The following is a 23,425-nucleotide window of genomic DNA, read 5'->3' on the forward strand; positions in this document are numbered from 1 at the left end:
CTCTGGCTCTGGTGAATTCTCTCACCCTCCTGCACTTCTGACTGTACCCAGTGCTTGTATAAATAAATAAATAAATAAATCTTAAAAAAAAAATTACCTTCCTTCTAAAGTTGTGTTGGCCAAATAACATGAAGCACCTTTCTTGGCATATAGGAAGCATATATGGAATGAATGAGGTTAATGAAAAAGAGTGAGGTTATGTCTTTCATCCTCTCCCACTCCCACCCTCTCCCACCTGCTCATCTGAAGTCTGGAAACCAAAGCATGAATCTCCAAGTCCCATCACTGCCTTAATGGGCCCTATTCCCCAAGAACTCCACCCTCACTTCCCCTCCCCTCCCTGGCACCCCAGAATCCTAGTCTGCTGGAGCTGGAATTCTCTGGGAAATGCTTAGGCACATGCTCCTCTGGCTTCTGGAAAACTAAAGCCCAAAGAAAAAATATGATTTTGCACTTGAGCAAGAGATAGAGGCCCTGGGCCTCCCTGGTGGCGCAGGGGATTAAGACGCAACCTATGGAGCTATCCACAGCCACTGCAGCACCAGTTTGATCCCCAGCCATGTCAGTGAGCCAGATGGCGCAGCAGACCTCTCCTGACTCACCCACTGCTCCCCTCAGCAGTGTATTTCTGTCAATCTGCCTGCTCTGTTCCCCACTCTGTCTCTGGTGAATCCTCTCACCACCCTCCCACACCTCTGGCTTGTACCCCCAGTTCTTGTATGCATAAATAAATAAATCTTTAAAAAAAATTAAAAAAAGAAAGAGCGAGAAACAGGCCCCAAATATGGTGGTCAAGGAATCAGACCCTCGGTGCACATGGCCATGCAAATGACATGCAAATAGAGATATGAAAATCATAAGCACACTGGGGTATATAAAATATATGCTGGCATTTTTTCTAGAATGTTGATAGGTGAAGTGCATTTGTAAAGAAGAAATAGACCTCAAAGAAGGGGCCAATCTGAAGAAAAGGAAGGGGTTAGTAAAGGAAAGAAAGGTACAGACTAGGGGGTAGGGGTGTTCACTAGGCCTCCTAGAAACCTTTACTTATGGCTTCCCCAGCCCGAAGAAACAGGAAGTAGTTTCCTCCCTTCTTGCTAAGATTGAGGTTAAGAGAAGACCATGCTACTGGGGAAGGGTGGTTAGTATGGACCCCCATAAGCAGTGATTAAACACTTTCCATTCCTCTGGGGCCTGCAATGAGTCCTACTGTGTGCCTGACTCTGCTGGGGCTGCCAAACCATCAGAAGAGTCCCACAGAAAGTGCCACCAAGTGCTATGGTAATTTAGTAAAAGACAAATCAGCTTACTTCAGACTTCAGAAAGGAGGTGGCTGGAACCGCGCACAGGGCATAGAGCTTGCTGCTAACTACTGGCAAGTTAATCTCTGCAGGCTTTGTTCTTGCCATCTGTAAAATGGAAATAATGATAGTTCAATTTATAAGTTGTTAGGAGAACTAAACAAGTTCAGAAGCCTTGTTAGCACGGTACCTGGTACACAGTGAGAGCTCAAGAATGTGGGTTATTGGGGTGAGTGGTGAGTGGACACACCAGGTGTAAACAAGACACAGGCAGAAAAGCCCGGGAGTGGTTGTGTGAGCAGGCCCTAGTCCTTGGGAGTGAGGTGAAGGTGGGCTGGCAAGGAGACCCTACCCTCCTGCAGGTACCTGGCTTTCTAGGTTTGTAGGCAGGTGGTCCCTCGGCCTGGGCATCACTTACTGTAATCTGAAGAGCCGACAAGTTTGGGGAAAGCTCAGATGATGGGTCTGTAACGAGAGATGTGAAGAGCATGTGGAGTCGGTCCTGAGACCTGATTCCTGCCTGGCTTCTCTCTAGGGGATCTTGCACTCTTGGACCAAAAGCACTCGCTTTAGTCATTTCCCAGCTCTGTAGATGAGGGAAGTGGTGGTTCCCACACCCCTTGGCCCTGGTAAATAACCTTCACATCATCCTTTTATAGAGTCTTACAGCAACCCAGGGCATAGGGGAAAAGGCACACTTTCACCTGGAAAATGTGATCATCGTCTGGTCCCCATCAGGACCCTATGAGGATGCATGGGGGCTAGGTGAGCTTGGCCACCTGCTAAGCTCCATACAAACAGATGCCAGAGCTGGTTAGCACCTGCCCCATTGTACAGGGGAGTAAAATGGGTTCAGGGAGGTGAAAAGCCTCTTCTCATGGCACACTACCGGTAAGCAGGTAGGATTCCAAACCCAGATTCTTTCCAGCACACCCCCACGGCTTCCTCGCAGCGCTAATACTTCGGGAGTCAGTCCAGATGGAAGCTCCGGCAGGGGCTGGATAATCCGCCAGCTCCAGCGGTTCCTAAAAAGGGCAAGCTGGACCTGGAGGCTGGGACACTGCGGGCGGGTGCAGTGGGAAGAGGCCACAAGGCCAGGCTGGGGCAGACAGGTGTTCCTCAGGGTCGGACCCGCCCCGGCAGCCTCCCAGGCCCCCTCCCCTGACCCCCAGCTCCGCGTATGCAAATCGCCGCTTTGCATGGGCCCGGGGCCAGGCGCGGGGGCCCTGCCAGGGGGCGTGGCCGGCGGCCCCCGCCCCGCGCCGCGCGCTCCGCGTGCTCACCTGGGGAGTGTGGCAATCCTGGCCGCGCCGAGTGCTGCCCGGGCGGGAGCAGCGGAGCGCGCCAGGGCTGCAGCGACGGCTCCGGCAGCGGCTCCCGCAGCGGCGGCGGCCGGCCCGGGGCGGGAGGCAGGAGACCCTGGCTTCCCAGGGGTCCCGGCTGGGGCAGACGCGAGGGGCCTGGGGGGGCGCTGGCTTTGGCCCCGCCTGGGGCAGGATGGTGAATCTGGAACCCATGCACACAGGTGAGGGGCGGAGGGGATGAGCTTTGACAGGTGTCACCGCGCACCGGCAAGGGTTGGAGAGGTAACTCCGCTCCTGGCGGGGGTCTTACTCCCTGGCGGCCAGGAGAGGGCAGTGTGGATAGCGGGTCTCCCGGGGAGACAGAGGAGTTAGGTGACTGGGGGCGTTTGGAAATGAATGAAGGTGGGGGCTATTGGGCGGGAAGACTTCTCAAGTCCCCACTCTGGAGACTGGCAGGTGTGTGGGACCTGGGTGTGCTGAACTGCTGGAGTCTCCGTGAGGTACCCTGCTCGCGGCTTGCTGAAGGGCGGCTCACTCATTCAGCCAGGGGTGTGGGCCTGGGAGTGCATAAGTGAGGAAAATGCATGTATCCACATGTTCCATTTTGGTGTCCGCGAATATATGTGAAGTGGAGGCAATATGGGCAGTCTCTCCGGTGGGCTGGAGGGGGACCTAGGGAAAGTGAGGGGGCGGGGCACTTAGGGAGAAACACCTGAGGCAGGTGCCATGTCACACATGTATTGATTAGGGCTTGTGCAAGCATATGTCCGCTTGTATCTCTGAGGTGAGTCTACACTTCCCCAGCTGTGTTGGGAGAGGTGGTAGAACCGACCCCATGTGCTCACCCACAGGCTCTCTGGGTCTTACAGGTGGGTCGCAGTGCCTGGTGGGGCTGGGGAGTCTGCAGGTGCTGCAGGGACCCTGCACATGGGTCTGTAGACTAGGTGTTTGCATGTTTGTGTCTGAGAGGGCCTGGTGACAGACACCATGTCCCAGGGACTCAGACAGCAAGCCCTCCTTCCCAGAGGGTTGGAAACCAAGAGAACAAAATGCTTTTCCAAGAGATGGGTCCTCTCGGTGAATGATAAGTGGACATGGTGTGGGCCAAGCCCTCGTTCACCCTGCTCATCTCTCCTGCCATAGCCAGGCTATAGCTGTACTACTAATCCTAAAGGATTGTTCTAGGTGTTAGGATGAGCCTTTTGGAAGCCCGAGGGTCTACACAGAAAACAGACTTGAGGTGAAGAAAGCTAAACCTGACTTGGCCATTTGAAACCAGCAACTTGCCTTTCAAATGGGGCAGCATTTGAAATGATCTTTATTTAAGATATCAGCGTTGTTGATAGGAATTGTTACCTACTCTCCTTTCTGGAGGAGTCACAAGGAAGTGTGGAGGAGGCAATTCTTCTGACCTGTCCCAAAGAGCAGAGCAGGCTGGAAGCTTTGGCTATCCCTGACACCTACCAACCCTGATATCACGCAGCAGTGAATGCGCAGGGGACCAGGGGCCCATGGTTTCCCAGACACAGTCCATACAGGACTAAGTAAAAGGCAGACTGACAGAGACATGTTGACTTTGTGTGGATTTGTGTGGATCCCCAGGTGCCAGGACATGCCAGGAAGGGCTGGTGAGGCAGGACAAGCCGTCCAACTGAGTGTTATCCAATGTTTGAGGAAAGTCTGCTTTCAGACCCTGTGGCACCGAAATGGAGCCTAGCATACCTGGGGCAGAGCGCCTGCTCTCCTGCCTGCGCTTCCTACCAAAAGGCTGGGGTTTGAATGGGAGAAAGACATCAGAAAGGTTGGGCCCCCCAGTGGGAAGTTCTCTAGGACCAAGATCAGAGACTTCCTGGGGGTTTTCCACCTCATTGTCTACTTACTGGAGGCTCCAGTTCTGGGGGAAGTGGGAGGAGGTGGGACAGCTGGGACCCAGCAGGGAAGCCGCCTGGAGGCTGAGAGGAGAGGGCAGGAGAGGGAGTGAAGTTGAGACAAAAAGCATCAAGTCCCATGCCTTGGCTGTGGAAGAAGTTCCAGAATGGTGCTTCTCAAAAGCCCAGCTACCTGACCTATCCCTGCCATCTATAGGCAGGACTTCTGGACACAAAGGGGGAGACAGGGCTAAACTCAAATGGGTGTCTCCTCAGGATGGGGTCTACTTCTTGCTACTCTACCTCAGCCTAGTCTTTAGGGCTTCCCTCAGGACTGCCTGGGCCTCCCCATGAAGCTTCATAGTTTCGGCACATCTGTGGTGTCTGGTTCCTCTTTAGGGGCACCTCAAAGGGATCTCTCTGTTTGGAACTTTCTGGGGTGTCTCTGACAGGGTTTTCATTTGAGGACGTACTTTGCTGGGTCTGTTCTGTGGACTTTTTCAGCCTAGGGTTGTCTTTGTTTTTGTGGGGTCTTTCAAAGTGGACCCTGCTGTGGGGTCTGTGAGGGTAAGCCCCTCCATGGAGTGTCTCATTATGGGACCCTCTCTAGGGCCTCTCAGTCCAGGATCCTCTTTGTGAAAATTTGGTCTTGTTTGAGCTCTATTTTTCCCTTAGCAGTAATCCTGTATCCTGTTAATTCTCTATAAACAGCAATTCCCCTGTGAATTCCCAGCCCTCAGCCTTTGGATACTCCTCCTCAATTGATTTACTGGGTAGAAGAAGGAGGGGGAGCAGGGCACTCAAAGGAGAGCGTGGGCTTATTCCCGGGTCCCCCACTCAGCTCTACATCACTGCAGCCCTGAGTCAGCCCATTTTTTGCTCTGATAACCAGGGTGCAAGCCATGATTCAGGTTGGCCTGGGGCCTCGGCACTTTGTACTTTATAGAGCATCTCTCACACCGGAGCACAAACACCTGAGCGGGCATGAGGTCACCAGACACGGGGGCACCCCAGCTAAGGAGGGGCTCCTGCTCCCAGGCCAAAAACAGGCAGAGGGGTAGACAAGAGTCAGACAGATAGGCAGACAGACAGACAACTAGAGAGGGAAAGAAGAGACAGCAAAACAGTGGGAAGCCAGCTGGAGAGAGGACATCTGGTTGACCCCAGGGCATCTCTTTGTCTGCCCTTCTCACTGTGAGCTGATCCCCATCAGAGTTGGGAAAGAAGAGTCAAGTCTCACAGACTGACAAAAATTAGGGCTCAGAAATACCACTTGGGTTGCAAGGCCTCATGGTGAGAGGCAGTGGATTTCTCCTGAAGGAGAGGCAAAGAGCAGTCTCCCGTAGGGAGCACTGGGGGCTTGGCTAGCTGAAGTGGGATGGTGGGCCCCTTGAAATCTCCCTGGTAAAATTCCCCATCAGTGAGGGAGGAGTCAGCAGGGAACTCTGTTCCCTATTCAAAGATGAAGATGGGCAATGGGGGAGAGAAGTGTGGGTCTCTACTTTCCCAGGACAACCTGGAATCCCTCTCCCTCCCAGGTCGAAGATGCTCAGCTTGCAGCCTGGGGGGAACCGATGCCCCTTGGACTTTTCCTCCTGTGGGCTCACACATACATCCTGGGTCACAGACACGTAAAGAGGAGCCAAGGAAAAGGGAGGGCAAGGCCAGAGCCCAACATCCTCCCCAGCTTCAGAGTGCAGTGGTGCCAGGAGAGGTCGATGAGGGTCTGCATCTGGCATCTAGCCTCTTACACAGAGCAGCTGAACCTCCCCAGGGAAGGGAGTGATGGCAAGGAGCCTACTCAGTCCCCGGCTGAGATAAGAACAGTGAGAAGCCCCGCCCCACCCCACACCTCTCTCACTCACCCCTGGCAAGTGCGGCAAGTGCTGTCCGACAAGTGAAGGGTTACAGCGTCTCGGGGAGTTTCGGTGTTGGCCCATTTTTAGGCTGAGACCCAAGAGCTTGTTCCACCCATCAGCCTCAGCCTCCTACCCAACTGGAACAGCTTCTCAGTATCTTAGCATCCTATGGTGTTTAGGAAGAACCTTCTTGTTCTGCCCCTCCATTCAGCTCAAATCCCTGTCCGATCCCCAAGTATCACCATGTCTTTCCTGCAAAAGGTGCATCAAAGGAACAGATGTTCTGGCAGAGTGTGGGGTCTTTGACACTTTCAAAATTTATTTTTAAACATGATGAGGTTACTTTTTGAGTTAATTTCAAGGATGAGTAAGATGACTTCTGGGTATGTTTAAAGGCATGAGGGAAATGATACTAAAGGAGAGTTTGGTTACAGGCATAAAATTATGGCTTAGCTCCAAGAGCTACCCATCTTAAATGGCAGGAGTTTGAATAAGTTGATTTAGAGAATCTGATCATTATCCCAGCCTTGCTGCCCCTTAAGCTCTTCCTGTCTCCATGAACATTTTTCCTAAGAAGTCAGAGTTTAGAGAAAGCAGATGGCTTCCCCGGGTAAAGGACAAATGAAAATTGTGCAGAGACACAGTGTCAAAACTGTGTGTTGTAATGGGATTGGAGGGACGGGCACCAAAAATGGAAATCTAAGTATCTGTTTAATAAGTTTGTTTATTCCATGCTGACTTTTGTGCCAGCTACTGTGCCACGTGGTTTTCATTCAGTATTTCATTTATTCTGCACGATAACTCAGGGAATTAAGTTATCTTTACACCCATTTTTTAATTTTCAAAAGTCAGGTTTCAAAGCTGTGCCCAGGATTGACTGTCCAGTTAGCTAGCATGACACTGCGATTAAATCCCAGTCATTAGCCCCAAAAATCATGCTCTGAATTCCAGTGGATGCTGCAGCAGTTTACAAAACTAGCAAGGAGGAGGACTTGCCCCCTCCCTCACCTTCCCTACAGTTTCTGACTTTTTCTCTGTGGGAAAGTGTGAGCTGCAGGCGCCCTGCGTGCTAAGCAATGCCCATCTTAGGGGTAGCCTTGGTGGGTGGCACAAAGCAAAGGCCATTCTCCCTTGGAGCGGAAGGCCACAGCCCTGAAGCCCTGTGCAGATGTGTCCAGGTGGCCCACCCTAGTTATTCTGCATGTTCACGCATGACCGACTCCACAGAAAGTTTCAAACTGCAGCAGGAAGGACTTAGGTTAGGCTCAAGAAGTGCTTCTCTAAATGTAGTACACTGGGAGGGGTGTCGGGGTGTAGTTACAGGGTCTTCACTGCTAGAGGTCTGTGCCATCCACGTGGATGTCCATGGCTGGGGGGTGCTGTACAGAGCCCTATGTATTTACCTGAGTGTCCTCAATTTGTATTTCAAAATATTTATATTTTGAGTATTCAAAAATACTCCTTAAACCACGGGTGGCCCCTACGGTGACTTACCTCATCCCCATTTTTGGGGGTGTCCTAAAGGCTGAAGACCCTTAGGGGTGTCCTAAGGGCTGAAGACCCTCCGCTTTCCTCTCCTCATCTCTCTCTTGCAGGGCCAGGCAGTCCCCGCTCCTGCTCAGGGTCATTATAGCCCCAGGGGCCAAAATGTAAATCTCTGCCAGAGGAGCAGAAGTCATTGTCCTAAAAAAAAAAAAAAAAGTAGGTCTTCTTTTCCTGGGGCGGAGGTCCACACATTTCCCTCATCCTGATCATCTCCAGACCTCGGGCGTCCAGACTGCCAACTGCCTGATTACCTGATGCAAATGAACACTGCCTGCCTGACTGGGATTGGCTGGGGAGTCAGTATGCAAATTGACTCACCAAGACTTTATCTGGTTTGAAAGAGTTAAAGTGCTGCCCCAGAGAAGAGGGTGGGGGTGAGGGGGGGGTCAACATGATTTGAATAAAATATTCTTCTGTCTTTAACGGCTTCAGTATTTGGGTGGTTTAACAAGGAGAAGAGCAGAGAGAGCGAGTTAGTTCAAAGTTGCCTCTTGCCTTCTCTCTGCTGACCCTGGAGGAGACTTAGGGGCCTCTTAGGTGGTGGCAGCTGTCTTTTGTGGGTAAATGTTTAATTTATTGTGATGAAGCAGGGCAGAGAGGCTGGAGCAGCGGCACTTGGGGGCTGTGACAGGGCCTGGTGTAGGTAGTTTCTGTCTGTGGGGCACTGGCCGGCCTGCCCATCCCTTTTTCACTGAGCAAGTTGAAGGAGTGAAAAGAAGGTAAGGATCCCCCAAAGGGCCTGATCTCCCAGAACGGCAACATAGGAGTGAGGGCGTGATCCCCAGATAGTGGACTGACTTTCTTCTGAAATCAGACAGAGTGCAGAGGCAGGAATTGGGGGAAAAAGGTGAGAAAGGCAAGGGGTTATCCCGGGGAGAAGGGGGAGCTGGATATATCATGTGCTACTTTAAAAAATAAATTCCCCTACTCGCTCAACGAAGTGAGGCTTGAGGATGTGTCCTCTCCTATCTCCTGCTGTCCCTCTCCCCTTGTTAAATTTTTACCAACTGAGTCTGGTGATAGAAGGAAGTGGCAATGAATGATGCGAAGGTGAGAGCCCCTGCAGGAGCACTGAAGAAAGGGGGAGAGAAAGGCAAGGAAAGGAGGCAAGCAAGGGAGGAGGGGATATATGCCCCTGAGCTTATGAATATTCTAATGGTTGTATGTTCGGGAATCAGGAATTTGAAAGTCTGATGGTTGTTGTAATTACACATTCATCTTTGCTGTTTCGTTAAAGCCACATATGTCATAGCAAGAAAAATTGTGACCTGTTATTAAAATCAGCGTGCTTTCCCTGCAGCTATCAAGATGAGTGGGGATGTAGCTGATTCCACGGATGCTCGTGGTACTCTCAGCCAGGTGGAGACAGGTAAGGATCTTCTCTTCTGGGGAATGGATCGGCAGAAGTTGTGGGAATTGTGGAACAATGTCTCTCGGCTGTGTCTTTCAGCCAATCAAACCCCAGAGCTAGATCTTAGGAAAGAAAGAATTCCCTGGAGACATGGCACATGCCTCTAGAAACGTCAAACAGGAGATAGTGGACTATAGTAGAACAAAACCTCTGGAATAAAGCTAGGAATGGGCCAGAGCTCTCAAAACAAAACAAAACAAAAAAGCTAGGGAGGAAATTCACTCTTGATGTGCCATTCCAATGCCCTCTAGAAGTTGCCGGCTATGTTCCCAGCTGCTAAGAAAAGGCTGTCATTAGTAGATGGGGACCAGGGCCCTTTCACACCAAATTTCTCAATAGTCCTGCTCAAGGAACTAACCAAAGAGTCCTTGGCAAGAGTTTCTCTTCCAGATTATGTGCAAGTGGGTGGTAGAGAGGAAGGCTTGGTGCCTGGAGATGACTTGGCTTTGTAGAGAAGAGAAAGAGGTCAAGAAAGAATTGAGAAGAAAGTTTCATAGCTCTCTACTTTTAACTCCATAGTCCAAGCCTTGCTTTGAAAACTCCATATAATTAAAAAGAACTTAAAGGATGAGTATAAATTGTAACACCACCAAATAACTTTAATAGCATCCCAACAAGACCTCAATTAGTCTTTCATCTGGATCATTAGAGACAGAGAAATTAGAAGTGGAAGAGAATCGATGTCCCCCAGAGCTAAACTCTTTTCCCAAGTCTTCGGGTGGAGTCTAGTTTTGTTCGCAAAGCTAAAACACTCAGCATCAGGGGCAAGATAATTCGGGGTCCTGTGGGGACCATTTACTAAAAACTTTTCTACCCCTCAATTTAATAATGACACTGTGTCTATTTGCACAGATAGAGCTCTATTTTGCTTTCTATATAGGGACAGGAGAACTAAGAGACTGCGCCAATTGCGTCCATTTTTCAATGGATTTGTTAACTGAGATTATTTTTACTAAGAGTCAGTAGAGGGGGCACCTGTTCTCCCCAAGTAAGAAGAAAATATCCTGCAATTTCAAGAACTTGAGCATGGCTTTAAGTTAGCTAGAGAAAGATGGCACAATCTCTGCTCGGATACTCTTCCCAAGAGAAAAATCTGTCCAGAACCATGATTCAGAAGCTGGCTCATCCTTTCCTGGAAGCAGGCTGGCTGGAGCCAACTCTGTTCATTTGAGCTGTGTCCCCAGATATACGGGAGTCACAGATAGGCTGGCACTGGTGCTCTGTTATTAGTTACATGACCAAGTCAGGGTAGTAGTGTTGGGAATGAGAAGGAGCTACTTTGGTGAGCCAGGAGGGCAGGGAGTTCAGATCTGGGTTAGGAAGGTTAAGGTGTCGTGGGCAGTCTGAACAAATTCTGGCTTCCTCCCCGGGAGAGTGGGAGCTCTGTACAGACTAAGTTGCAGGAGAAAGAGTCTGGACATTGGCTGGGGCTTTGGGAATCTGACTCTTTTCAGAGTTACTGCCAATTCACTGTGTGATCTTAGACCAACTGCTTTGCCTCTCTAGGAGGTCGGAACAGATGACCTTTGTAGAGTAAGCATTTAGACTCAAACAGACTGGGATAAAAACCACAGCTCTATTGTTTACTGCTTGTATGATCTGGTAAGCTCATTCAGCCTCGCCTCTTCTGTAACGGGGCAGCTTCAGTGTCTCTCTTAGAGCAGGGGGTGAGAGTTATCAGAGCTGACGCTTTTAGCCCATGTGCTGGGCATGGCATCTGTGGCCCTCATTTACCTTTAAGGGCATCCGAAGATACTGTGATTCTATAATCTACAAAATGAACATCCCCACTCAGTGCTTTGGGCTGCAGGTAGCTGGGGTATATTTCTCCCCTTTACTCAGGCCAGGAAGTTGGTTTTGCTCCTTTCTCTATTCAGAGAAGAATTCTGGGTTTGTCCTTCTGGCCCCCAGCCCATGTGTCTGGAACTTCCCCATCCCTAGATCTTTCTCATTGAGGGGCTCAGCTCTGTGGCTGGTAGCATCCATGCTTAGGTGATCATCAAATTACTGCATGTTTTTAAGGCAAGAAAAAAGAGGTAGCTAATTAAAGTAACCAAACTTCCTGGAAAGTCGTTCTGACTCATTTTTAAGAGAGGAAAGCTTATTATGAGTCACAATGGTTAGCAACTTGGTTTAATGGCTTCCTTTGGATTTTTAAAAGGCCGATTCTCCTTCCCAGCAGTGCATGAATTAAGGGGTGGTTTGTATCTGGGTTTTAAAGGAACTATAAACAAAGATGACCTAGAAAGCTCCAGCTCCCTGAGAGCACCCTCTGGGTTGTGTGAAATCCCAGGAGGGGTTGGATCTGGAGAAGGGAAGTAATTCCCCACCCACACTGTCCTGTCTGCAAAAGAGGGCACCTGAAGTCCAGACACAGACCTCCTGGTTGGCTGAGACCTGGTAGAGCTGCCCATCTTTCCTTTTCCTTCTGCCTCTGAGGACCCACAGCACAGATGAAGGATAAACTGCCCAAGGCATGGAACCGCCTTGGTGGCCTAGGGGTAAAGTCTCAGTGCTACCACCCAAAGGCCTGAGTTCAATCCCTGGCCAGGGAGCTGACCCACATGGCACAGCAGACCTCTCCTGTCTCACCCGTTGCTCCCCCAGCAGTGTATTTCGGTAGATCTGCCTGTTCTGCTCCCCACTTTGTCTCTGGTGAATCCTCTCTTCCCCCTCCCATATCTCTGGCCTGCACCCCATTTCTCCTACACACACACACAAAAAAATAAAATCTTTAAAAAAAAAAAAAACTGCCTAAGGCCTCAGAACATCTTTGTGGCAGCACCAGGGACCAGAGCAGGTGACCCATCTGCCCCATCCACACCCCTCACAGCTCTGGAGCTGAGCTGTTTCTAGATTTCTGAACCATCAGCCCTTCCTTTTAACACGCTAACTGTTGTTACTTTTCCTTCATTCTTGAGGCTGAAACATTTCTTTTTTACTCCTCAACTGAATGGCTGAGAATATGGCCCTAACCACCTTATCAGAATCACCAGGCCTATCACAGACACCCCAAAATACCCATGCAGCCAACCCATGACTCTTGGCCACACTGGTCACAGTGCGGTCTCAGGCACAGGGAAGGACAAACCCAGTGGACTGCAGAAGAAGAAAAAGGCCAGTCACATTCACAGGGCACCCACCCCAGATCCAGGCACACATATATGAACCCAGGACTTTGTATACATTGTCTCATTTAATTCTTACTATCCCCATTTTTATCAATGAGGAAATTGTGACTCAGAATGAGAAACATGCACCCAGGAATCAGACTAGGGTCTACCTGGTTTTAAGCTCTGCTCTAACTCCCTGCAGATTATCGGGTAAGTATTTCCCTACCCAGACCTAGATATTGCTCCCCATAAAAGAGGGATTTGGGCTGGATAATTGCTAAGAATTTTGCTTTTCCAAATTCTCTCCCTTCTGTAGCCACACCCTGCATTTGTGTGTAGACCTGTCCAAGGCTGGGCCCTCCCTCCCACTCCAGCTCCCTCCTCCCTCACTTTCCCTTCTGTCCAGTTTCCCTTTCAGAGCCCTCTCCTCTGACACCTCAGCCGCCTTGCTGTGGGGTCTCTGATCCTCTTCTCTTCTCTGACCTAGTTGGTCACCCTCCAGCCGCCAACTCATATCCTCAGGTAGGTGAAGCCACAGTCCTGTCCTCTGGGAGCTTTCCTCCTAGTGCAGGAGGACAATGGGCCTGTGTCTGGAAAACATGCTCTGACACGTCTTGCATTTGACCTTGACTACAATCCTGGGAGAGGATGTGTCATCATTCCAGTTTGCAGATGGGGAAATTGAGGTTTGCAAGGGGAAAATGTTAGCTGATATCCCCCAAGGTTCCATACCTAGCAACTGACAATTAAACCTGGGTCTTGGTGGTGACTTTCTACCCAGTAGTGGTGGTGGTAGAAAGCCTGGGGGCCAACACAGGGCACCGGGGACGAGGACACAAGTGTGGTAGCATCAGAAGAGATGCCAATGTTATGGAGGTAGCACAAGCATAAAGGGCCCCTGGAAGCTGTGTGCGCCTAGTTCTACCAAGAGGCAGAAGCCTTTTCGGGAACCAAGCATGCTTGCTGGGCAAAAGAAGGAAAGAGTTGAGGTCAATTCACTCCATTCTGGTGAACTATAGAGGGTGGAACTTGGAGAAAACACTCCTTCCTCCAATCATCCTGCTCCAGCCTCACCAGTGTACCAGTCCCCACCCCCACCTTCACCATTTAACTGAGGAGTGGGGTGGGCTTGCAATCCCAGAGGACAGTGGAGCAAATGCCTTGTCCTCTACAGAGATTTGGGAAGGAAGAAATCTGTAAGGGGAGTCAAGGGAAGGAAAGAGTTCTTGGAGGGTCTGGGTTTTGCCAGTTGTCCCTTCTGCTGCCCTTCTCCAGCTGCCACTGTCCTGTTTTGTAGGTGAAGTGACTAAGATCTGTCCCACTTCCAGAAAGATCACACAGGCCTATTAGTTGTGTGATGACCCTTTGCAGAAAGTCTCTGCACTTAACCTGAGAATTTTCAGCATGGTTTTAACAAGGAGTGAACCTGATTTCATAGGGCAGCTCAAAGGAGGCAGAGGGAGGCTAGTGATTCTCACAAGTTTCCGGAGAAAGAATGAGTAACTGACCCAAGATGAGAAACTCCCTCTCAGTCAACTCTCTCCCATTCCTCACCATCTGCACCCTACTAGTGCCCAAGCAAGTAACTGAAAATAGAGAAACTGTCTCATCACAACCAAGAGTGAGGCGTGAGGCAGAAACAGGCAAAAGACTTTTAGGGATGAGAGTAAGTTAAGTTTTGACCCAAATATTTATTGAATAAAACTATTCCCTTCCCCCCCCCCCGTTTTTTAAATTAGTGAAGTAACATTGTTTTACATCTTTACTAGTGTTTTGACAATATAGGATTTGTCCCCTAGATGTGGTGATCATAGATCTCCCACCACCAAAACGTCCACAGTCTTCCACTGTAAGTCATTGTGCTTCCTCTTTCCCCAAATAAAACTATTCTTTCCCTGATGGGGAGGAGAGGAGAAATCTGGAAGTATTTGGGGTGAGGCAAGGGCTGGGGGAGAAACCACAGAGAAGAGTCCCCAACTCTATTGACAACACTTTCTCCAAGAAGCATCGTGCACACGACACACACATACACCCTTCTCTGTCTTGTGATTATGATAAATGACAGAGTGGGCTTGAAAACACATACAAATGCAATCCAATATTAGGCTGATAATTATTGGAAACATTCGAGGGACAAGACAAAGCTCTGTCACTGAGTGATAGGGGACAAGTCTACTTGAGTTTTTGTGATATGGGAGGAGAGGGTTGCAGGAGGAAGTGGAGGAGTGAACTCCATGCCTCTAGGATTCCAGCCAGGTGACTCTGGTCTTGTGCCCCGATCTGTACGTGCTGTTCTGGAAAAGAAAAATGTAGTCACTCCAGATATCCAGGGGAAACTGACAGGCATTCTTGAGGATGGAGAATTCTGAAAGGACATCTTGTCCATATCATTCTTCCTTTGGAGACATTTCAAAGCCTCCTGGAAAAGGGAAAGAATCTACTGTTCTTAAACATTTTCTCCATCCGTAAGCAAAACTAATCCCACATTTCTCTTGGCTAATAATTTTTGTATGAGGCAATCCTCAGTGCTGGAAGTCCTTTCTTAAGTCTCACCTAAGACCTTCATGTTGCAGCCTAAGTTCTATTGCCTCTTGTCCTGGTCTTCTAAAACCAAGTAGCTTCCATTCTACCTTGTTTCCAGATTCCACGACAGGTTGATTAGAAAGTACTAAATCGCCACCCAGTCTTCATACTGTGGCTCTCTGTGTGCCTGAGACCTCAGGGGAGCTGGCTGTGGTGGCTGACATCACTTATCTGCCTCTGCCACTCAGAAAGCCTGAGCAAACCAAACAGCTCCACCAGCCACTCCAACCTGTCCCCTGCCTTACAACCACAGATGCTTTCTCACTTCCTCATCCCCAAACCCAGCCCCACAGGGGGAAGGCAGGATCACAATGCTGTAAGAGCCAAGGGTAGCTAATGGGCCCAAGCCCCACTTCCTTTTGGAGTTCTCTAGAAAGAAATGTCCTACTACCACATCCCAGCTGCCAACTCTGCCGTCCCCAGAAGAACATGGGCCTCCTTTTCCTCCAGCCTAAGATGACAAAGCAAGGTTACCCATGGGGGCACCCCTGGGCTGCCTCTTGCCACCCTGAGGTCCACCCATCTCCCCAGTTCACAGTCAGACAGACACAAACATGTAAAAACTCACATCACAGAATCCCTGGGGGCTGCACAGAGTGCTCCGCTGCAGACTTCCTTTCTGGTGGAGAGCCTCTTTCAGAGGGGCATTTTGTGAAACTATGGGCCGCAGGACAAAAGTTGAAACTTGGGCTGTGAGCCCTGTGTTCCTGCCACTCTCCAAGGGAGGGGCTTTGCCCAGGTGACCCATATTTAGGAAGAGTTGCTGAGAGGAAGAAGCAGCCCAGCTCCCTCTCATCCCTGCTCCTCATGCCCTGCTTTGGGGAGTGGGTAGGAGGCAGGAAAGATTCTGGCTGAGTATACTTAGAAGCAATATGAGATCACAGGAGCTGGGGTTTCTTTTCCCCTTATTCCAGCCAACAGTCAACATGGCCAAGTCAGGGAATGAGCCCTCAAAAGCTGCTGGATTTCATTTCTAGGGACTTCAGTATTACCTTTTGGCTCCTGCATGGGCCAGTGCTCACTGGGGGAACACTGGGGAGACAGCAGGGTCTGCGTTACTCTGGGAGGACAGGCCTCTGTGCCAGGCTGGGATCATGGGAAACAGAGCTGCAGGTATCTCCCCAAAAGCACCACTGCTGTTGACTCAAAAAATAATAGGTGTTAATTTGCATGGCATTTTACATACAGGTTCCATGCAGTGCCTCCCACCTCCTTCCACATGCACCCCAGTTTTCCCCTCTGCCACCGGGGCTCTGGAGGCACCCAGGTTCTAGGACTTCCCCACCACCATCTAGTCCATCCTTGGATTAACCCAGTTCTAGGGAAAAAAAAACAGTAGTTGCCCTTGCTTGGGTGTGCCTGGTCCAGGTTTGCAGGAGAGGCAGGTCTGGACCCAGCTAGACGCCCTAGGTAGGGCCACCCCATCTGCCTCTGTTCCACTGTACAGCCACCCCCAGTAGGGGGTTTGCCCACCCTCCCGCCTGCAGGCTCTGGAAGAGGAACAAAACATCTAAGCTAGAGAGCCCAGAGAGGTACAGAAAGGAAAGGAAACCCAGTGGTTGCTATGACGATGGGGTCTTGGTGCCCGATTTGCATAGGGCAATGATTTCCATACTGCTGGGCGAATTTCCATATCCTTGCCTCAAAGCCTGTTGGGGCGGGGAGGGGGAGAGGGGAGAGGTCATTTGAAATTCAAATGAGGGTGATTAAGGTTTTCTTGAGGAGGGAAGCGCGGACAAAAGGGGTTAAGCAAGCCGGCTGGCAAAGGTCTGCTCCTGCTCAAAGTTATCAAAGGGAGGCGGCACCCAGCTGGCTGGTCCCACCCGTCTCCGCAGGTCCCTGGAGACCTGGCGGCCGACTGGGCTGGGCGTTAGTGACCTCTGCCCACGGGGAGAACCAGCCTGGTCTCTGTCCCCTTCTGCCCTGGGCTGTTTCCCTGAAGGAACCCGGGGACACCAATGCCCAGAACTTCAGAGGACCCCTGAGGAGTTCTAGTTCTGGGCTCAGGTGAGCCCAAGCATCCCTCCCCGTGGTGAGCTCAGTTTTCCTCTCGGTGAAACTGAACAAAGATTGGCGCTTTCTGGGTTGGCTGAGGAGGAGTGAGGCCAGGTGGTGCTGGGACCCATCTCCCTCACCAGCCTGTGTCCTTGGGGCAAGTCACTTCCCATCGTTGGGCCTGAGTTTGTGCATTGTCTGGAGGGCCTCCGAATTCACTTCTAGCTCTCAGGTGCTGTGTTCCGTGAGGGCACAGCCATCCTTCCCACACACCGGTTATTACTTACAAGACACTTGGACAGTGTGGGCTGCCACACCCCTCGATTCCATGAATGTGCTAGGAGGGGCACCCCTGCCACCCAGTCTACCAAGACTCATTAAGAGCATGAACTTTGGAGCCAGAGTCTGTTTTTGATTCCTCGCCTCCCTGCTTACTAGTTATGTGGGCCACTTACTTAATGACTCTGTGCTCAGTTTCCACTTCCATAAAGTGGGGGAATAAATCACACCTCTCTAGGCTGCTGTGAGCATTAAATGAGTCAACGTTTGTGAAGCACCTAGAACAGTGCCCGCCGTATAGTAATGCTACTTGCTAGTGTTAGTATCAGAGGGACAAAGCGTTCACATGGTGGGGCAGCGAGTCAACAACTAATCCAGGGAAACTCAATTAGGAATATGGCCTGTCCCTGTGTAGACCTGCCTGTGAATTCGCTCAGCGAATTGGCATGGGTGGCCTGTGAATGCGCTCAAGATTGGCGCTTTCTGGTTTGGCTGAGGAGGAGTGAGGCCAGGTGGGACCCATCTTTCTCACCAGCCTGTGTCCTTGGGGCAAGTAGCTTCCCCATGCCACATCCTGGTGTCCCTGGGGCTGAGGAGCATGCTTCAGCAGGGACCCACAGAGCAGCAGAAAAGTTAAGTGGACACCCCGCCAGTAGTCCTCCAGGGTGGGGCCCCCTCTTATTGATCCTCGCTTGCAGTTGACTTCCCTTCTCAGGAAGGAGAGGAAGCTAGTGGAAAGACACCCCCCCATCCCTCACCCCTGTCCTCCGCTCAAGGCCAGTGCTGAGACAGGACAGAGTCAACAAGAGCCCTTGCCATTTATCCTTGTGGAAAATCTAAGGGTCCTCTCGAGCCTTGTAGCAGCTCCATCCTTGCCTTCTAGTGGAGATTGCATGGTGCGGTGTGGACAGCCTGGGCTGGGGGACAGAGAGGGTTTTGTTTCTACTCGGTGATTTGGGGGCAAGAAGAGCATCTACTCACAGGGTGTCTGCAAGGATTAAATGCTGCCATGTGTATAAAATGTTTACTACAGAGCTCAGGGCGTAGTAAATACTCAGTAAATGTCAGCTATTAATTAATCCTTATTATTTGAAAACAGTGTTCTGCTGCCAAAATGTTTGCAAATTCTCTATTTTATAGGAGAAGAAACCGGGGTCAGAAAAGGGGAATGACTTTCCCAAGGTCACAGCAGGTGTTTGAGACTCATGTTTCTTTAGAAACCCTTCCCCTACCCCCAGAGGCTTGTCCACCATCCTTTGTTTTTATTTTGTTGTTTTTGTTTTTATTTTTTATTTTTCTGTCTTATTTTCACTTTGGACAAAGCCTCCCCACCTTCTCTTCCAACACCCTGCCTCGGTGCAGCCCTTCCAGCCCCAGGGGAGAAGGACAGTGTGAGTCTGGCAGCCCCACGAAGGAAAGGATGCGGTGTCTGGACACATTCAATGTGTGACTGTCTAATAAGCCCCTCTGAGCCTCTCTGTCCACTCTCCGGACAACGAAGTTCTGCATTTCCGGCCCTGCAGACCCATAGATGGCATGAGGATTAAATGGGAACTAGATATGTGTGAAAGGGCACTGCCAAGCAAAGGGTCAAACCCAGTTCAAGTCACTGTGACCCAAGTGTGCTGGCACGCACAGGGGCCCCAGAGCGTTGACCTCCAGTTCATTCCCTCCAGCTCTGGCACAGTGATCCAGCCTCAGTTTCCTTATCAGTGAAACAAGTTGTGAGAAATGAACACAACGAGAGTTTCATATTGGTGGCGACTTTCAAAGTGTGGGTTGTTCTACAAATGTGAGATAACATCTCCCGTCTAAGCTTTCTTACTGCACACGCACCCCTCTACACCCCATAAAGCACATCTTTGTGCCTACATCAGCAGAGCCCAACAGCAGTGCCCTCTCCGGTAGCTCCTCCTGCCTCCTGTCCCACCCCCGTGTGAGCCCACCTCACCCTGCCCTGGGCAGAGGACTGGAATAAGGCACTCAGACTCTGACTGAACTTCTTGAGCCTCTTCCTCTTTCACGGTGGAGTGAGGGTTGTCTTGACCTGGGAAGAACCCCACAATTGTTGGGGAGAGTCAGTGTGGGCACTGGAGCTCTGTGGTTTGTTCCACTTATTGTCCTAATAACCTTAGCTGGCCCCTTCTTTCTGAGACTCAGTTTCCCACCTGTAAATAGTGGTCCTGCCCCCAGGAGTTTCTAGTCCCCTGGAGGATGAAAAAGTTCTGACAGAAAAAAGGAAGGGAGATGTTTTTCTGAGATGTGCTTCTGGGTGTGACCAGAACCCTGGGCCTATTTCACAGAGCTCTTCCCTCTGAAGTGGGGTTTTTATTGTTTTCCAGTATAGGGACTGAGAGTGGACACTGGGGAATCTGGCACTCCTGGCCTTATTCCTTGCATGGTCTGAGTCCCCTCTTTCTGGAACTTGGCACTTTTTGCCTGGGATGCCACTGAATAGCTCATGACCACATGCCCAACTGGGGCCCCATGGTGATAATGCGGCCATTGTGGCTGTGTGGCCAGTGGAAGAGGGGGAAGCAAAGACACCCCCATCTAAACTTATGCTGAGAAAAAGTAGGCATTGAATTTCCTAAAAATACATTAGAAGAGGACCTTGGTGAGGAGCCTTTCACTTATCAAAGAAGGACGTGGCAGTTGTAGGGGGAAGTTGGCCAGGCACCAGACTCCTCTTAGCGTAGAATTGCCACAAGCACCTTCTGTCCACTCTGCCTCGCCTCAGGCTCCCGGTAGCTGTGGATGGAAGTGAGAACAGCCCGTGGGGTCCAAAATCTCGCCAGTGCATGTGGAAAAAAGTTATCAGGACACTCCCACAGGTCATATCACAAGGAAGCCCCGAGGTCGGATAGGTCTAGCTGCCATTCCCTCCCATGGAGGAGAGAAGCAGCAGCTGTAAATCATGAAAATCCCCAAATCCACAGGCAGAGCACGAGGGAGCCTCCGAGGTGACCCTATCCTCGGTCAGCAAGTGGGTTTCTCCTGGCCATAATTCTGACCATGGGTAGTGGCCAAGTGTAGGAAAAGGAGGAGGGTATAGCCGTCCATTAGCAATGACCGCACTGGCCTCTGCTTAGAAGCTGCTGCATCTCTGTACTGCCATCTACACCATCAGCGGTGAGGTGACTTGACCAAGGACACTCAGCTAATGGAGATTTACAACTCCCAACTCTAGGTCTAAGCTTTTTCCACAGTCCTACACGGGGCCACCTGGAACCCCTTCTTCAGGTAACTTCAGGGGCCACCCCAGGTTTCTCCTGGCCATTTTCCACTCCTACAAAGGAGATGGCAAGAATGTAAATGGGGGGCGGGGGTGGAAATTGAAGGCTATGGAGATTAATTCACTTGCCCAAAGTCCACTGTAGAACAGTCATTGAATTAGCCCTCAAGCTCAGTTTACAATGTTTCCTCTGTACAGAGCTCCAACGATTAGATAACAGTTTCTTAGAGGACTCTGAAGTGAATCTTAAGTTTAAAAAGGCGGGCGTGGTGCCTATGGGGTCCTGGGAGAAATGGTGTTGACTAGTTCAAGTGCATGCACGAAGCCGCTTGCTTTGCTCTGTTGGGCAGCTGCCCAGGAGCATTTGCAAGGTTCTGGCAACTTTAATAACTGCTCTTCCAGGAAGTGCCCGCAAGCTGCCGAGCGGTCATAAAGGGCCACTGGAAGTCTTACTGGATCGCACTTGGAGCAGAGCTGGTGAGAAGAGCAGTCCAGAAATGGGAGCGGTTCAGCCTCATTGCCGAGTGCTCTCTGCATTGTTTACCAGGCAGAAGTGAAAAATCCTGCTTGAACAGTTCTCCATTCTTGTGCTTCTACCTCCCTCACCCAGAGAATTGCTCCCCAGGCAAACTCACATCCTAGTGCTGCCAAAGCTATGCAAATCAGCAGGGCCTGCCAGGCTGAGGCTCAGAGGTGGGGAAAGCAGAGAGCAGGCTGTGCTCCTGCTGTCAGCCAAGGTCCCCAAGGCAGCTGCTGACCAAGTGCCCACCAAATGTCAAGGTGGGGACAGGCAAAGCTGTCACCCAGGCACCTCCTACAGACAGATCCTGGCCATCAGGACTCCACTGGGTATTGTGGCAACTCTGGTTTAGGGAGATTCTGTCCAAAGTCCTGGAGCTGCTCACTGATTCAATGTGCCTTTCATTCTCATTTGATCCTGTTTTCCATGGCCTGGATCCCTCTAACTGCAACCTTGATCTCTTACAACATTGGATGCTCTTTGGTGTAGATGAACTGTTGTGGGTGCTGTGTGGGACCATGGAGGCGCTGGCATTGGAAAGCTAAAATGGGTTTGGTCAGAGTCCTCAGACCTCCAAGTTAAGAGATGCTAGCCAGAGTCAGGCTACAGTGGGGAGATTGCACACATTGGGGGTGGAAATAAGAGTTTTTGTCTCTCCCCCATCCCCAGGATCATTTCCAACACAGGCCCGTATTTTAAAAGCTGTGACTTTATGCAAATCATTTAACCTTGTTGAGGTTAAACTGAGGAAACTTCAGTTTCTTCACCTGTAAAATGGGGTGAATAATTATGTCTCGTCTTCCCAAAGGTAGGGAGTGTGCCCTGATGATCTCCTGAGCTCCCTCTCAATCCCAACAGCCAGGTGCTTGTTCCCCTCTTGTTTTCTTGCCATGTGGGCATTGTGACCCAGTGATTCCCGGGGACAATGAGAACCAAAGAGGCCTGGAGAGATCCCAAAGGTGACCCTTACATCCTGGCACAGATCTCATCCATTTACTCCTAAGACCTCCAAATAGGGGATTCTGAGTCTTCCTTAGTGAATGCTTTCTGTTCCTCCCCTCCCATCCCTCTGTGTCCTTATCTTTTATGTACATGCAGAACAAATAGGACAGAGAGAAATGGTGTGAATTATTTGGTCCTTCCTGTGACTCTTTCTGCAGATGTTATAGATAGTGACCAACTCCCGGGAGGGGAAGAAAAAGCCCCGATATATGTCAATCAGCTCTATTGAATCTTAAGACTTTAGAGATGTAAGGCACATTGGAGGTTACCTGAGAACCCCCTCTTGATGCTATCAAACTGTGCCTCAATTTATTTTTTTTAAAGATTTATTTATACAAGAACTGGGGTACAGGTTAGAGGTGCGGGAGGGTGAGAGAATTCACCAGAGACAGAGCGGGGAGCAGAACAGGCAGACTGACTGAAAATACTGCTGAGGGGAGCAGCAGGTGAGGCAGGAGAGGTCCCCTGCGCCATGTGGGTTTCTCCTGGGCCAGCGGGGAATCGAACCCACGCTGCAGAGGCTGTGGACAGCGCTTAACCCACGGTGCCACCGGGGAGGCCCTGTGCCTCAATTTAAAAACCACTTCTGTAATATTCCTGAAATAAGGAGCATCTGCTTAAATATTCCCAGCGATGGGGAGCTCTGTCCATGTAAAACTGTATGTTCCACTGCTGGACAATCCACTTTATACAGAATTCTTCCTTACACCAATTGCAAACACGCTTCTTAGCAGCTTGCAATGTGGATGCTTGTTCTGCTCTTCGGAACTATAGGCAAGCCTGCTTCATGTCCATGTCAATATTTAGGAAGGAAAGAAAAGTCCTCTGTCATTTATTTAAAGGGGCCAGTTATGTCAAATGTTCCTTCATTGAATTGTTTTTTAAAACTTTTATTTTTAAAATCTTCAGACATAAAGAAAAGAGAGAAAACCATTTAATGAGCAGCGACCTAACCATCATCTAGATTTTTTTTTAATTTTATTTTTATATTCCCCAAACAATTGCAACCCCTTTATTTTGACCCCAATCCCTCCCTCCCGCCCCCCACCCTTCATAAAGTGTCTCTGGTTCATAGTTGTTTGTTGATTATGATTTTCACTTTCTTATAGATCATCATCTAGATTTAACAATTCTTTACATTTTGCTATATTTGCTTCACCTATTCTTTCCTGAAATATTTTATTTTTAATTTTCTATTGTGGATCTTTTCATTCAGCAACCATCAAATTTCTGCCATTCTTGATGCTGGGATATTTTCACATAAAGTATAGATGCTATGACATTTCAAGCTCAAAGATGGGAGTACAAAACTCTAAAACATAAGGGCATTTTCCTTCTTAACCACATTACCATTATCACACTGCTCAAAATGAATCTCTTTTTTCATTCTCCTTGTGAGCCTATGAAGAG

General features: G+C 49.9%; 1 protein-coding gene across 2 annotated transcripts in view; it reads left to right on the forward strand.

Moving 5' to 3' along the window:
* Positions 1–2,798: 2,798 nt before the first annotated feature.
* The window catches only part of POU2F3 (POU class 2 homeobox 3), a gene marked incomplete at both ends in the record, with an annotated part of 72,804 nt that continues 52,177 nt past the window's right edge, over positions 2,799–23,425 (forward strand). For both annotated transcript variants that reach the window (XM_084250815.1, XM_084250816.1), the window contains 2 exons: positions 2,799–2,826; positions 9,178–9,246. In XM_084250815.1, coding sequence (XP_084106941.1) covers positions 2,799–2,826; positions 9,178–9,246 — 97 coding nt within the window. The remainder of the gene's footprint in view (positions 2,827–9,177; positions 9,247–23,425) is intronic.

This window comes from Talpa europaea (assembly GCF_964194135.1).
Source record: "Talpa europaea genome assembly, chromosome: 12".
Lineage (NCBI taxonomy): Eukaryota > Metazoa > Chordata > Mammalia > Eulipotyphla > Talpidae > Talpa > Talpa europaea.